Source organism: Rutidosis leptorrhynchoides, chromosome 6 (genome assembly GCF_046630445.1).
Source record: "Rutidosis leptorrhynchoides isolate AG116_Rl617_1_P2 chromosome 6, CSIRO_AGI_Rlap_v1, whole genome shotgun sequence".
Classification (NCBI taxonomy): domain Eukaryota; kingdom Viridiplantae; phylum Streptophyta; class Magnoliopsida; order Asterales; family Asteraceae; genus Rutidosis; species Rutidosis leptorrhynchoides.
In genome coordinates this window covers 80,478,934-80,494,159 of record NC_092338.1, presented here as the reverse complement: position 1 = coordinate 80,494,159, position 15,226 = coordinate 80,478,934, and the positions used below count along the sequence as shown (strand labels likewise).

At 35.5% G+C, this 15,226-nt stretch overlaps 3 protein-coding genes across 3 annotated transcripts; all 3 read right to left on the bottom strand.

The window, feature by feature from the left end:
* Positions 1-1,783: 1,783 nt before the first annotated feature.
* LOC139853810 (protein NRT1/ PTR FAMILY 8.2-like) lies at positions 1,784-2,425 on the bottom strand. The gene is made up of 2 exons (XM_071843162.1): positions 2,024-2,425; positions 1,784-1,789 (listed from the first exon to the last, which is right to left on the bottom strand). Exons 1-2 carry the CDS (start codon positions 2,423-2,425, stop codon positions 1,784-1,786), a joined length of 408 nt encoding a protein of 135 aa, XP_071699263.1.
* Positions 2,426-6,809: 4,384 nt separating this feature from the next.
* On the bottom strand, positions 6,810-7,322 carry LOC139853809 (uncharacterized). Its single transcript, XM_071843161.1, has one exon. The coding sequence runs from the start codon at positions 7,320-7,322 to the stop codon at positions 6,810-6,812; it is 513 nt and encodes a 170-aa protein (XP_071699262.1).
* Positions 7,323-9,648: 2,326 nt separating this feature from the next.
* Positions 9,649-14,727, bottom strand: LOC139853808 (protein NRT1/ PTR FAMILY 8.1-like). The gene is made up of 5 exons (XM_071843159.1): positions 14,697-14,727; positions 13,181-13,300; positions 12,867-13,084; positions 11,674-12,224; positions 9,649-10,483 (listed from the first exon to the last, which is right to left on the bottom strand). The coding sequence occupies exons 1-5, from the start codon at positions 14,725-14,727 to the stop codon at positions 9,649-9,651; spliced, it is 1,755 nt and encodes a 584-aa protein (XP_071699260.1).
* Between the last annotated feature and the right edge of the window lie 499 nt (positions 14,728-15,226).

Below are 15,226 nucleotides of genomic sequence, written 5' to 3'. Positions count from 1 at the left end.
TTTATTCTGATGATTCACGAACGTCATAACTTGATTTAATTGTTTAATTGTTTAATTATTGTGTATTTATATGGATTTATATATATTTAACTTGAAAATATGATAATTAAATATCTCATTAAGTATATTAACAAAGTATTGTATATATATTTTCATACTACTAATTTAATGAGTTTTTTGAACAATATATATGTTACTATTTAAACGACGTAATTAACTTATGTTAAAATGTGTTTACATATAATGTATTACGAGTGTAAATACATCCTTACAAATATTGAATACACTTTATAATATACCAATACATATAAAGGATAGCTATACTCGTATTTCTGTTCAATTTTCTCAAGAATTCTACTCGCATTCATACGATATTTTTACCCGTATTATACACAGCTTCTAGAAGTATTTACTATTGGTATATACCAATAGAAATCTGCAATTATTTGTGTAATATGTCATCCATGACCTAATCAATTTAATATGTCATCCATGACTTAATACATTTTAACTTATCTTAGATATTTTCACTAAAAGCCAAATTTTCAAGCCTATAAATAAGCACCATTTCTAACTCATTTTTATACATTCATTTTCTAAATTTTACTTCCAATTTTCACACACACTTGCAAGAACTCTCTCAAGTTTTGTTCTACTACTTCTTTCCAGCAACTTTACATTCTAAAATTGAGGTTCGTGAATCCAAGGACAACGGCCATATTTTTAATAAGTTAAAAACTTATTATTAATATACTTTTACTACCGTGAGTATATAGTCCCATTTTTAAACTCTACAAATATTTTGGGATGAGAATACATGCATTTTATGTTTTACGCCATAGACACAAGTACTTAAAATATATTCTACGTTAAGTTGTACCACTTTGCATATCTTCCCTAATAGTTTGGTAACTAATATTTACATGTTGTAAGAACATGTATACGAGAATCCTATTGATAGATCTATCAGGTTTGACAACCCCAACCGGGCTAGTCGCTCTAGTATCGTAAACGGTTGCATAGTACTTCGTTTTTACTACACTTGGTACAGTGTAGGGAGATTTCATAATAAAGGAAATATGCCACATTAATGGTTAAGTATGGTTACCGAAGCGCTCTACAACTTATAGAATACTTTTATTCACTTGCGAGTGTACATATATTTATAACTATGAAAATCTTGTGGTCTATATTTATATCGATGCTAAACCTATATATCTCACCAACCTTTGTGTTGACTGTTTAAGCATGTTTATTCTCAGGTCCTTAAGAAAGTCTTCCGCTGTTATGGACGGGTCATTTCAGTTGGTATCAGAGCGGTGGCCTTAGCGCATACATAAGACATAATAAAGTCTGCAGACCGAAAAACAAACGACACCTAAGTTACACTTTAACTCACTAAGTTATTGAACACTCAACAATCAACTTAACTTGAACTTCACGATTTTTTCTTAGCTTTTGAGTTCTACCTCAATATTAACACATGTTGTATCATGTACTAACTCTGTTTCAAAACAGTTGAAATCCAACTTGCGCAAAATTAAACCATCAATGCTACAACTGACTTTAGAGTAGCTGTAATCCATAATCCATTTAAAATACACACAAATTAAAGACAACAAAAAGACTTAACCAATTTGATTTTGTTGTTGTGTACACAGAGTTTGAACATTGAAGCGATGAGATCAAGTAAGTTACTCGTCAGTATTAGACATATTACTAGGTTAGTTTAGGCCCAAGTCTCATTGCGAGACTAGATCCGTTATGGTTAATTAGGGTTTCCTTACATCTACAAATATCACATAAATAATAGTTGTATTAAAATATATACAAAAACAAACAAAAATGTATTAAAATCAATACTAAAAACCAACACAAAAATCATAATCTCTTGACATAAACAAACCAAATCAACCAACAAACAAATAACCATCATGCTATATTTACAATCAAAATAGTTCTTCCAACTTAACTATAAACTTATTAGACAGCTGGGTAGTTCCTAACCTTCTTATAAGTGTACCATTTTGCAATGAACACATAAACAATCAAATTTAACAAGCTCAAAACCGCAAAAAAAAGGGTAGAAATAATCAAGATGTCCTTCATTCAAATTATCCGCTATCCATCCTGGTTTCCCATTCTTCGCTGTCATTTTCGCCACCACAGTCACCAAAGCGGTACTCAAATAATTCCCTAACGCAATCATTGTCAAACATAACGCAGAACACAAACTCCTCATCGCATCAGGCGCTTGATCATAAAAAAACTCAAGTTGTCCAACAAATGTAAACACCTCAGCGCAACCAATTAAGAAATACTGCGGGACTTGCCAAAAAATAGTCATCGGGATCGTTTCTTCATCGTAAAGGTTGTGTTTTTTCACATAGTCTAGTCGAACCACTTCTAAAGTGGCTGCAGCCATCATTGCAAATAATGAGATTACAAGACCAATACCCATTCTTTGAAGCTGAGTGAAACCTCATTTGTGGTGTGTTCGTCTTCTTGCAATTGGGATGATTATACGTTCGTAGACAGGTGTCCAAAAAATGACACTAAGAGTGTCGAAAAGTGAAAGTGAGGCTGATGGGATTTTGAAGGTGGAACCGATATGTTGGTCCATTGTGTTACCTTGAAGGACAAACATTGTGCTCATTTGACTGTACACGGCTGCAAATACGATACCAGTTGCCCAAACTGGAAGGAGTCGGATTATTGTAGCGGCACACCATTCTTTTTTGCTTAAAACATTTAGATTTCTATATTTCCAAAGGATGTAGGATGAAACCCATTTAGTGGCTTGCCATATGAGAGAACCAGTTTTCGATGTGGGGAATGTTTGTTCCAAGGTGATTACGTCGTTAATGTTGGTGAGGGTGTTAAAAGGGAGGTTCCACCACTTTTGGATAGCGAGCCATACATTTGACGTTTTTGGGCAAAGAAAGAGGATGTGTTCAATGGTTTCAACGTGTGAGTTGCATAGTGGGCAAAGTAGTGAGTTGAAATCGATATTTCGTTTGTCTAGTTCTATGCGCGTGGGAATTCTACCATAAATTAATCTCCAAATGAATATTTTAATTTTTTGAGGTAGAAGTTTGCTTTTGGGGGTTTTGAAAATGTGTTGAGGGGCGTCGAGTTTGGTGTTGTCAAGGATGGAAGTGAGCTTCTTTGTTGTGAACATACCATCCTTGTCTAAAGACCACTTCCAAGTGTCGGGTTTATTAGTTAGCATAATGGTGGAAATAAGATTGTTGAGTTCTAATAATTCGTTGAGAGTACGCCCGTATGAATTTCTAGACCAATTCCATAAATCGATGGTTGTGGAGCTTTGGGTCGTGATGCGATCAGCAACCGGTGTACACGTTTCTTATTGTAGAATAAGAATTTAGTAATTCCTTGGATTAATGAATAAACGAGTGTACACGTTTCTTATGGTAGAATAAGAATTTAGTAAGTCCTTGGATTAAAGGATTACTAAGGGAAATTGATTGAAGTCGAAGTGAATGATATTAAAGTTCATTTAGATCCTTAATTATGGGATATCATATGACTAAGGCATATAATCAAATGTACAAGGGAAAATCTAGATACTTATGCCTTAAACATACTATGTTTCGTGAGTCGATCACGAATGGAGTGATATATGTGGATTTTGTTGGATCACAACAAAACTTGACTATATCACTTGATAAAAGCATTAGCCGTTAATGAGCACAATTTGGCTAATGATATGGGATTGAAGTCCAACCAAAATCTTCCAAAGTGACACACCCAATTCCCTTCTAGTAAAACGCTAGAAGCTGAATTTCAATGTGGAAAGCTTACTTTCTGAAGATTGAAACACATAATTACTCTGATCCCGAGGTATGTGTTTAGACTGCAAGTTGAGGTAGGTTAAAGTTTATCTTCTTAATAGTTCTTTTGAAAAATTACATATGCGGGTGCAAGATGTAAAAGAACTACCTATGTGAGCATGAAGTTTTGCCGCTTCAAGGAGCTTTGGACTTAGGCTGCCGATATGTTCACTGAAGGATTGGGACACATGGCTTATAATAGTGTCAAGTTAGTATTAGACGAATGTAAGAAACTGATGTGTGTATTACTCTCTCGTTTTCATATGGGTTGACGGGTTTAATTTCTGAAACACCCCGATTCTCGAATTCTGGATGATGTAATATACTAAGATGAAAATTTAATTTCTGAAACATTTTCATTTATGCATTGGTTTGTCTGTTTATTGATGTCATTTAGTAAATCAAGGATTACACTAAAATGGAGGGGGGGGGGGGGGGGGGGGATTGTTGGTGATTTTAGTGTTATCAACAAACATTTTAGTTAATTGAGATTTACTTGAAAGCAAGGGTAATCAAGTTATACTTAGTAACGGGTTTGGAGTGTGTGGAGTACACGCCCGTCAGAGTTAACTTGATACTGGCATGAAAATTGTGGTATTGAAAATGTTCAAAATTCCACCATTTTTCATTAGGTGTTAATGAAAAGTTACGTCTTTTTGTTGAAAGGTTGCCTCTTTTTGTTGAAAGGTTGCTACCTTTCATCGCACCCTTTTATTTCTTATATATATGAGATATGAGTTTTGCTTTCATAAGAATATATGCAGAAACATTCACATTTTCACTAATACTATAATTTGATCTCTTGTTGCCTAGAGACAAATTGCGTTCTTGTCTTATCTCAATTAAGATTTCGTGTAATCCGAGGCAAGTAGGGTCGAAATACTTAATTATGAAAGTGTTTCACGATTCAAGAATCAATCCAGGATTATCAGTTTACAATCCTATTTTCTAACAAACATTTGTCTCGATGTCTCTAGTTATATTCACCCATGACGAAAACATAATATACACATTACATTTATTATCTCTCTTTATGTAGTAGAGAATGTATACTATACTAGTATTTTTCTTACTTGCTCGTTATTTTTTGTTTCTTTTTATATGTTCACATATACTCAAAAATAGCCATGACAATAGATGTGAAACCTATACTTGAAGCCAACTGTCCGAAAACCAAAATGCTCTATGAAAATTGAAATAGCATTATGCTAAATACTCCGTAAATATTATATTTTTCATCTGTTGCGTTGCACGACTTTGACCCTGATTATGTACACAATTTTAGAAATTCTCACTTAATTATATTTGTTTACCAATCAAATATCACATTACTATGAGTTTTTTTACCGTACCCCCACAATAACAAATTAGAGAGCAAGTGTTTCCACTACTAATATTACTCTATCCGTCCCAAATAAACAGTCTTATTTGACTTTTTATTAGATTTAAGATATATTAATAATTTGTCCGATTCGTCTTCATTTTAATGTTATTATAAAAAGTAACTAATAAATTGATTACGATATTTAATGTTAATTTTTCAATACTAAAAGTGACATAATTGAAATTTTGATAATTTTTTTTATATTTATTTAAAGTAATGATAGGTTTAGTAAGGTGAAGAGAAGGGAGATTTTTTTAACTTCACTAATTTACCCATACTTTACTTTTTCACAAAACTTATTCATAGAATATTGTGCAAAAAGTAAGTGTACGGTTATTTTTTCAGTAACCACTAACCTCTAAGTCTAGGGGGAAAAAACATGGATTATTTATCCAGAAAAATGTAGATATCATGAATAATGAATACTAAGGTGGTGTTTGTTTTTTTAATTGAAGGCCTTATTATTGCTTATATCTGCAGGCGGTAACACGTTTTCATTTTAGATGGTTTGTTTTTTCGAAGACATAAGACAAAATAATATCTGCAATTGTCTTCAATTTTGCCACTCTAGAATATAGCTTCCGAACATAGAAGACATTTTCATATTTATTTTGTACAACAACTTTTATCTTCACACCCTTCTGGACGCACCACCTCTGTGTCGGCGACACCACCACTACGACTGCATCACCTCTACGACGGTAGCACCTCTGGCTGTACACACTACATCGACATCATTTCTCTTGCTTTTTTAATTTGTTTTTGGGTTTGATTTCTCATTTGGGATAACATCTCTATTTGAGTATTGTTATTGTAAGAATCTATGTTCAACCATCTGTATTGAGATTGAGATCTGAGTAATAAGAATTTTGTGATTTGGATTTGAGATACTTTTTAAATAATCGATCTAAATGAGTAAATGACGAACGATGTTCCAGTTTGAGATTTTATGAATAGGTTGAGTGAAATTAGGTGAGGATAATATATTTTATAATTTCTTTATTTAAAGTGAGTGACTAGATTTAAACCCTTTATTCCCTTCATATTATGTACTACGGAGTAGTTCACAAAATTTGTTGTTGTTTTTTTTATTAAATTGAAAAAAAAATTTTTTTTTTGGAAAGGCCAATATTATTAATAAACACGATATGTACAAACGTTGAAGGCGAAATGCCTACATACAAGAGCACATGTAATTACATAGCTAACCCGATTACATTAACAATGATGCTACACCGTACATGAAAACGCTCCCAATTTTATCCTGGATCAAAATTATTCGTTCTCGGATCCCCAAGGTTGAACGGGTTAAGTAGCCATCCATGCCAATCTTTGCCAATGAGTCTCGATCTATTAGAAATCCATTCGAATGACTTGACTTGTATTTCGCTTACAACCTTTGGTGGTGCCCATGAATCGTTTCGGAAAACTTTTAGATTTCTGTTTTTCCAAAGTAAGTAACATGTTGTCCAAAGGATTGCTTGCCAAATTCGCTTGTTCTCCCTCGTGATATTCCCGTAGCCCCCCATTTTGAGCCAATTAGAACCATGAGACGTGGGTATATTCATGTTCTACCATTTATGAATACTCTTCCAAACATCCACAGCCGATTTGCATTTGAATAGAGCGTGATCAATTGATTCAATTTCGTTACCGCACGTCGCACATAGTATAGAACCAAGATCAATACCGCGCTTATCGAGTTCAACTAGTGTCGCTATTCTTCCCTTTAACACCCTCCACACGAAGATACCGACTTTTTGTGGTACCAAGTTGTTGCGAATTGTTTTTATCGCCGGACTGTTGCTCGAAAGAAGACAAGTGTCTAGTTTAGCCGCAACTGATTTGCACGTATATACACCAGATTTATCCAACGAAAAAACCCAGCGATCCTTGTCTGAGTCGAAACACGAAGATGTCGAAACAACAGAAATCAGTTGCTCCAGTTCCCCAACCAAACGTCCACTAAGATGTCGTGCCCAAGCCCACTGAAAGATCCACGAGTTGTTGACGAGTTGCATGCGATCTTTGACGGTAGCCGACTGATCCGTTTCAAGCCTGTAAAGTCTAGGAAACCTAATCATTAAGCTGATGTTGCCTACCTACTTGTCGTCCCAAAATAAGATTCCACTGACATCTCCAAGTTTCCTGTCGAAGTAATCGTCCAGGTTGAAGCCGATCTTGGACATGTCCTCTCCTATTGTAATTATTTTCCTCCAAACTGAAACGCGTCTTGAAACTTTGTTAGAGTTAAAAGCTCCCAACTCCCCGTCCCTCCCATATAAGCTCTTGATGATCCTAACCCAAAGTGAATCATTTTCGGTTCAAAAACGCCACCACCATTTTCCCAAGAGGGCCCAATTTTTGGATTTGAGTGACCCGATATTTAACCCCCCCGGCCCGATATGATAAAAGAATTGTATCCCATTTGACCCAAGGAAGTTTTGTGTCGTTACCCGACCCGCCCCAAAAAAACTTACGGCGTTAATTCTCAAGAAGGTTGATGACGGATGAAGGAGCGAGAAACAACGAGAAGAAATAGAGGGGAAGACTACTAAGAATCGATTTTAGGAGTGTTAACCTCCCACCAAACGACAATGATCTCGCCTTCCAATCCGAAAGTCTATTGAAAAAAATTGATTAAAAAGGATTTTTATTTTATGTATAATACAGCAGATAAAAAAACAAACAGTCTTCAATGTTCACGCTACAGACCTTCAGGCCACATATTCTTTACAGATGAGGTCCGCAGATCTTCAGACAAAAACTAAGTGTAGGATACCATATTGAGAAAGTCAATTATGTTAAACACTCAAAGTATGACATAACAAAGTAATAACATAAACATAATGTATATTTACTTTTTTACTTAATGATCTATTTCTATACAACTATTAATTCAGTAAGTCAATTTGATGTTTTTTTTTATAATTTAAATTAAAAATTAATTTATTTCTGAAAGACATTGAATCATACACCCATTATAAAATAGAGAAAAATAAAAATAAACTTAATAAAAAAAAAAAAGTAAACAACCTAGTCTATGCTAACCTACTCCATAATCCAATCAACTAAAAGTGATTATTGGTTTCTTAGGCCATCTTTGGTTACATTTTATGTATAATCTAACTTTATTTACACAATTAAATCCTTGTAATAACTAAGGTGATGTTTATTTCTTAAGATGTTTTTGTCTGAAGATCTGCAGATTATGTCTGTGAAGAAGATGTGGTCTAAAGGTCTGTATGCTGAATACTGAAGATTGTTTGTATTTATGTCTGCAATATAACTTAATCATGTCTGCAGTACTTAGAAGCACATTCCTAAGTCTGCGAGATTGCAGACAGATAATTTTATCTTATGTCTTCAGAAAAACAAACAGTCAACAGTAATAACGTCTGCAAGCGCACAGTGGCGAAAATAGACACTTTTTTCACTGGGGGCGAATTTTTTTTTAAAAGCGTAGCAATTTTTTTTTTGACAAAATATGAAGGTTTTTAGGCAAATTTTGAAGTTTTTTTTGCAAAATTTGAAGTTTTTTGGGCAAAATTTGATGGCTTTTGAGCAAAAATTTTAGGATTTGGGGCAACATCTTGAGACTTTGGGGATATGAAGACTTTTAGCCAAACAAAATTCTACTGGGTTCGAAACGAAAAAACCTAAATTTTTTGCACTAAAAAAAAAATTTCATTGGGGTCGGGTGACCCCACTTGCTCCATGTCATTTCCGCCCCTGAGCGCGCAGACATAAGACATAATTTGGTCTGCAGACCGAAATACAAATGACACCTAAGTTACACTTTAACTCACTAAATTATTAAACACTCAACAATCAACTTAACTTCAACTTCACGATTTTTTCTTAGCTTCTGAGTTCTACCTCAATATTAACACACGTTGTATCATGTACTAGCTCTGTTTCAAAACAGCTGAAATCCGGCCAACTTGTGCAAAATTAAACCTTCAATGCTACAACTGACTTTGGAGTAGCTGTAATCCATAATAATCCATTTAAAATACACACAAATTAAAGACAACAAAAAGACTTAACCAATTTGATTTTGTTGTTGTGTACACAGAGTTTGGACATTGAAGCTATGAGATCAAGTAAGTTACTCGTCAGTATTAGACATATTACTAGGTTAGTTTAGGCCCAAGTCTCATTGCAAGACTAGATCCGTTAGGGTAAATTAGGGTTTCCTTACATCTACATCTACATCTACATCTACAAATATCAAATATATAATAGTTATACTACATGTACCAACATCATCGTAGGTCAAAACAATACTAAAAACCAACACAAAGATCATAATCTCTTGACATAAACAAACCAAATCAACAAACAAACAAATAACCATCATCCTACATTTACAATCAAAATAGTTCTTCCAACTTAACTATAAACTTATTAGACAGCTGGGTAGTTCCTAACCTTCTTATAAGTGTACCATTTTGCAATGAACACATAAACAATCAAATTTAACAAGCTCAAAACCGCCAACAACGCGTAGAAATAATCAAGATGTCCTTCATTCAAATTATCCGCTATCCATCCCGGTTTCCCATTTTTCGCTGTCATTTTCGCCACCACAGTCACCAAAGCGGTACTCAAATAATTCCCTAACGCAATTGTTGTTAAACATAACGCAGAACACAAACTCCTCATCGCATCAGGCGCTTGATCATAAAAAAACTCAAGTTGCCCCACAAACGTAAACACCTCAGCGCAACCAATCAAGAAATATTGCGGGACCTGCCAAAAAATAGTTATCGGGATCGTTTCTTCATCGTAAAGGTTGTGTTTTTTCACATAGTCTAGTCGAACCACTTCTAAAGTGGCTGCAGCCATCATTGCAAATAATGAGATTACAAGACCAATACCCATTCTTTGAAGCTGAGTGAAACCTCGTTCGTGGTGCGTTCGTCTTCTTGCAATTGGGATGATTATACGTTCGTAGACAGGTGTCCAAAAAATGACACTAAGAGTGTCGAAAAGTGAAAGTGAGGCTGATGGGATTTTGAAGGTGGAACCGATATGTTGGTCCATTGTGTTACCTTGAAGGACAAACATTGTGCTCATTTGACTGTACACGGCTGCAAATACGATACCAGTTGCCCAAACTGGAAAGAGTCGGATTATTGATTTGAGTTCTTCGACTTGTGTTACAGTGCAAAGTTTCCATGGACTTATTTCGCTCTTGTTTAGATCTGTATCTGTTTCCACTGCAGCCTTGTCCAAAAACCTGATTCGATTCACGTAAACATTAATAAATCGATGTCACATTCAAAAGCTTAAAAGGATTAAGAACAAGTGATGCATTATGGTTATTGGTCAACATATTGTTTTACTCTTTTCGTTCCATTTTAATAGTTCAGTTTTTCTTTTTGGATAGTCCCAAATTAATTGTCCAATTCATACGGATTAGAATAATGTGATAAACTTCTTTTATACCCCTTACTTTATGCATTTAAAATAAAAATGTAGGTAAAACGTTAAGGGTGAAACTATAAAGTAAACAAAATGTACAAAATGTGATAACGTCATTTCTTAATTGTACGTTTTTTAACTCGTGGAGTATAAAATTGGGACGGAGGGAGTATGTGTTAGCTAACAAATTATGCAATAGTTTTGGTTTTTTTCTTCGGAAAATCAAATTATGTAGTATTATTGTAACATTAATCCTTATTTATTGCAGTGATACACAGTGGCGGATAGGGATGGCACCCGCGGGCGAGGGGCACAGATCTTTAATAACCGCGACCCGCCCGCCAATAGTTTTCTGCCCGTAGCCGCGACCAGTGGGTAAACCCGCGGGTTTAGAAAATGTGCACTTCTAACAAATTTTTAGTAACGGATACACATTACCCGCGAGTAAACCCGCGAATAATTATGAAAATATATTAAAAAATTGAATTATATAATATATAATTACGTATACGTATACGGGTAAACGGGTATACCCGCGGGTAGCTCAAACGGGTATCACGGATTGACGGGTATACCCGCGACCCGCCCGCGACCCACCAACGGGTACCCGACCCGCGCTCGCGCGTACATTTTTTCATAAATACCCGCCCATCACGGGCACGGGTACCCGCGGGTCACAGATTTTTTCCCGCCCATTGCCATCTCTAGTGGCGGAAACAGGTGGGGAGTAGGGGTACCCGCCTTCAGTGGATTTGCAATTTTCAGTGTAAAAATTTTAGGTTTTTCGATTTTGCTCCCAGTGGAAAATTTTTTTTATCCCCAAAGCCTCCATATTTTGCATCATAACCTTCAAATTTTGTCCAAAAACTTTCAAATTTTGCCTAAAAACCTTTATATTTTACCCAAAAACCTCCATATTTCACCAAAAAAAGTTGCTATCGTTTAAATTTGTTTTTGCCCCGGGTGAAAAAAATTTCTGTTTTCGCCACTGGTGATAGATGGTACCTAAATTTATCAGTGTGCTCAAGTTTGCGGCTTCCAACGATCTGGGACTCAGCATCAGTAGTCTCATAAAGAAGCGATTTATCACTCGGGACTTTAACATTAATCTTTCGAAACGACGCAATTACTACTTGAAAAAGGCGAACCAAAGGACTACCAGACGGTTTTTGAACCCGGTACAAGGGACTCCCCGAGAAGAAAAAACAAACAGCAATCGCCATAGCAACAGCGGGGACACCAAATCCCCATCCCCAGCCTACATTCATTTGTATATAAACCAACGCTGACGACGCGATAAGTGCACCAAAGTTGATGGAAAGATAGAACCAGTTGAAGAATGAACTCTTCCTTTTATTCTCTTTGAGATCAGTCTCATCAAATTGGTCAGCACCGAATGATGACACGCACGGTTTGATGCCGCCGGTTCCTAATGCAATTAAGTAAAGGGCTACAAATGTGACCGCGGTTTGAGTTGATGTTGGGTGGCAACCGTCTGCATCGCAATGTGGCTTCAATCCGTTCACCGAGGCAGATAGTGTTAAAAGAGACATTCCCTGCAGAAAGTTAAGTACTTGTCAATTTCTAGTTTGACCATATCAGCTTTGACTTTTTGAGGTCAACAAAACTAATTTAAAAAGTTCAGTACCATACAAATTTTATCATTCTTTTTGTACAAATTAACTCATAACAGAACACAGTGATATAACTATTTAAATTGCAACACGAAATACAACAAATAAATTCCATATGATAAGCAAGTCTTATCTTAGAAAGTCAAACATACTTGTTTGCCTAACTAATCAAGATTCAACATAAACAAAAGAAGGGCCTATGTCAAGACATTATTAATATCAGTAAATTTTTAGTTATACAACATTTTTCATCCTACATTTGTGATGTGATCTTCCAAAAGTACTCAACTTTACCACATATTTTATTCAAAACTTGATACAACCAGTGGCGGAACTTGAACCCGAATACAAATGTGGCGGGATAAAAAATTTTTTTTTAAAAAATTCATTCAGCAGGGGTAAACACTAAAAAGCCCTTAATTTTTGATATATATACTTTAGTATAAATCTTTTTATCAGTTAAATCCAGGTGAGGTGGATACCCCCTTTCGGTAACACTATGTTCCGCCCGTGGATACAACATAATATTGATATATATACTTTATAAACAGGAAAAATACTTACAGCAATATAGATGATAGAGAAACCAGCAATCGTCCAGTATCTTCCGAAATATGCATCTGCTAAAAAAGCCCCAAGCAACGGTGTAGCGTAGCACGTTCCAGACCAATTCGAAACATTGGTGGAAGCACGCACATTTCCTTGGTTAAGACGGTCCTCGAGATAGTTCACCAAATTAGTACTCATTCCATAGTATGCCAACCTTTCACAACATTCATTACCTATAACATTATCCAACATACTTAATAAGTTAATATAAAATATAATTAGTATAAATAACTTATTTCAAAAGATACAATAAATTAATATGTATGTACCAAGAATAAATGGGCAAGCTCTCCAGTTTCCGGTTTTGCTCTTAACAGCACGTTCGTTTTTTATGGTAACAGTCCCATCACCCGTGTAGATGTCGTCGTATGCCATTGGATCTTCGTTTTCTTGAACAATATACAAAGGTTTTAGCTAATAAATCCACACACTTAAATATATATTTAAAGACTACAAACTAAAGTAGGAATTTTTTGTGGGTGAATTAAGAAATTGATCTTAATTAACACACTGATCCGATCTCCATATTTACTGATCCGATCTCCATATTTTTAAGTACATACAAACTTTATATATCTCTATATTCAAAACTTAATACAAAGATTTTAAATTTTTGCAGACACTATGTTAGGGACTTTAATTTCGATACGAAAAGAAACATAACTTTGATTTAATTATTAGTGTTTTTTTTTCTTTTAATGTACACTATATAGTGTTAGTTAAAATAAACTGTTTTTAAGAGAACTTATTGTAATTAGTTCATTAGTTTTGGACACAAACAAATATAAAGAAGAATGCTACGAAAATATCTAAGTTGACATCTTGGCTAACATACAAATTGGGCAAACTTTAAGAGAACACGTTTGAATTAACCAGACGTAAGTTAAGTTATCAACTCGAGACGTTAACATAAACGATACAAAATACAATAATTGATGGCGTTTTTTTGCAAAAACATATCACTATTATGTAAATGGTGGTGGCGCTTTAAAAATGAGAAAAATACACTATGGGTTAAAATCATTTATAGTATTTATGGGGCGGGGGGAGGGTTGGACACTAACTCTTTTTGCAGGAACATACAGGGCAGGACGATTTGAAACGAAATCATAAAAGCTGGCAGAATTGCGGATAACACTGGCACTAATTTCACGACATCGATCACCTAATCAGTCGGTAATGGAGCTTGTACCAAAATTTGGACAGATTCGTGGTGCGGCACAGATTGTTTAAGCACCCTCTTCCCTCGGATCTTTATGCTCGAATCCAACAAAGATGCGTTAATTGCCGACATAATTTCTACCCACAATTCAACCTCCACCGGAACATGGAATTGGCTACGAGAACCTAACGGGCGCACCTTAACTGAACTAAACGAACTTAATAATCTAATCTCCTCTTGTCTATTGTCCGACAGGTTTGACCCATGAAAATGGTCAATGGATCCATCGGGCGAATTCAAAACCAAGACGCTAGCTAATGCTCTCGACAACTTCAAACTAGCTCGTTCTTCGTCTACCGACAAAACACCACGCAACAAGCTCATCCAACAAAAAATCAACATATTCATTTGGCGTACCATGCTTGGGAGAATCCCAACTCGTTCTGAACTCAATAAACGTGGGGTCAATCTCGACTCCACCTCTGACCACTTTGCAATAATTTTGTTGAAACCGTAGAACACGTTATTTTCCATTGTCCCATTTCAACAGAAATTTGGAACCATGTTTTAAGATGGTGGAATTTCCCATTAAACTCGCTTACTTGCATTGATGATATTCTTACCAATAATCAATCGTTCGCCAACTCTACACATGGTCAACTCATTTGGTAAGCCATCAAATGGGTTTGTTGCTACTTAATTTGGAAATATAGAAACCTTAAAGTCTTCTCCAACAAGGAATGGATCCCCGCTACCATAATCTCCGAAATCCAAACCCAAAGCTTATCATGGATTTCCAAATGCGCAAAACAATCACGTCTCGAATGGCACCAATGGCTTATCAATCCGTCTTTCTATATTGCCACCTCCAACACACGTTCGGGCATCGGCTAAATGGTCACGTTCCATCATCCATTGGGGTGTATGCTCTCAGGATTAAAAGGCTTAGTAGTTTCCTCCTTTGTCATCGCTAGTTCGGTACTGGTGGACTCTACTTTCCTGCTTGCGTTGCAAGTTCAACCGATCATGCTCCCAATGCATATGGATCGCAACTATTTTCTCCTTAATTTCATTTAATTTTATGTAATATTAGTGTATAGGCTTCGTGTGTTGTATAGTTTCGTGTATAGGGATCATTGTAATATCTTATTAT

What these genes read in the sequence shown, in the direction of transcription:
- LOC139853810 (XM_071843162.1), bottom strand. Translation starts at nt 2,425, where the DNA reads ATGGCTGCAGCCACTTTAGAAGTGGTTCGACTAGACTATGTGAAAAAA.
- LOC139853809 (XM_071843161.1), bottom strand. Translation starts at nt 7,322, where the DNA reads ATGATTAGGTTTCCTAGACTTTACAGGCTTGAAACGGATCAGTCGGCT.
- LOC139853808 (XM_071843159.1), bottom strand. Translation starts at nt 14,727, where the DNA reads ATGTGTAGAGTTGGCGAACGATTGATTATTG. An exon ending in TGGCGAACGATTGATTATTG is followed by an intron (nt 13,301 to 14,696) that starts GTAAGAATATCA and finishes ATATTGTTCAAG; the next exon opens with AAAACGAAGATCCAATGGCA. An exon ending in TCTCTATCATCTATATTGCT is followed by an intron (nt 12,225 to 12,866) that starts GTAAGTATTTTT and finishes AACTTTCTGCAG; the next exon opens with GGAATGTCTCTTTTAACACT.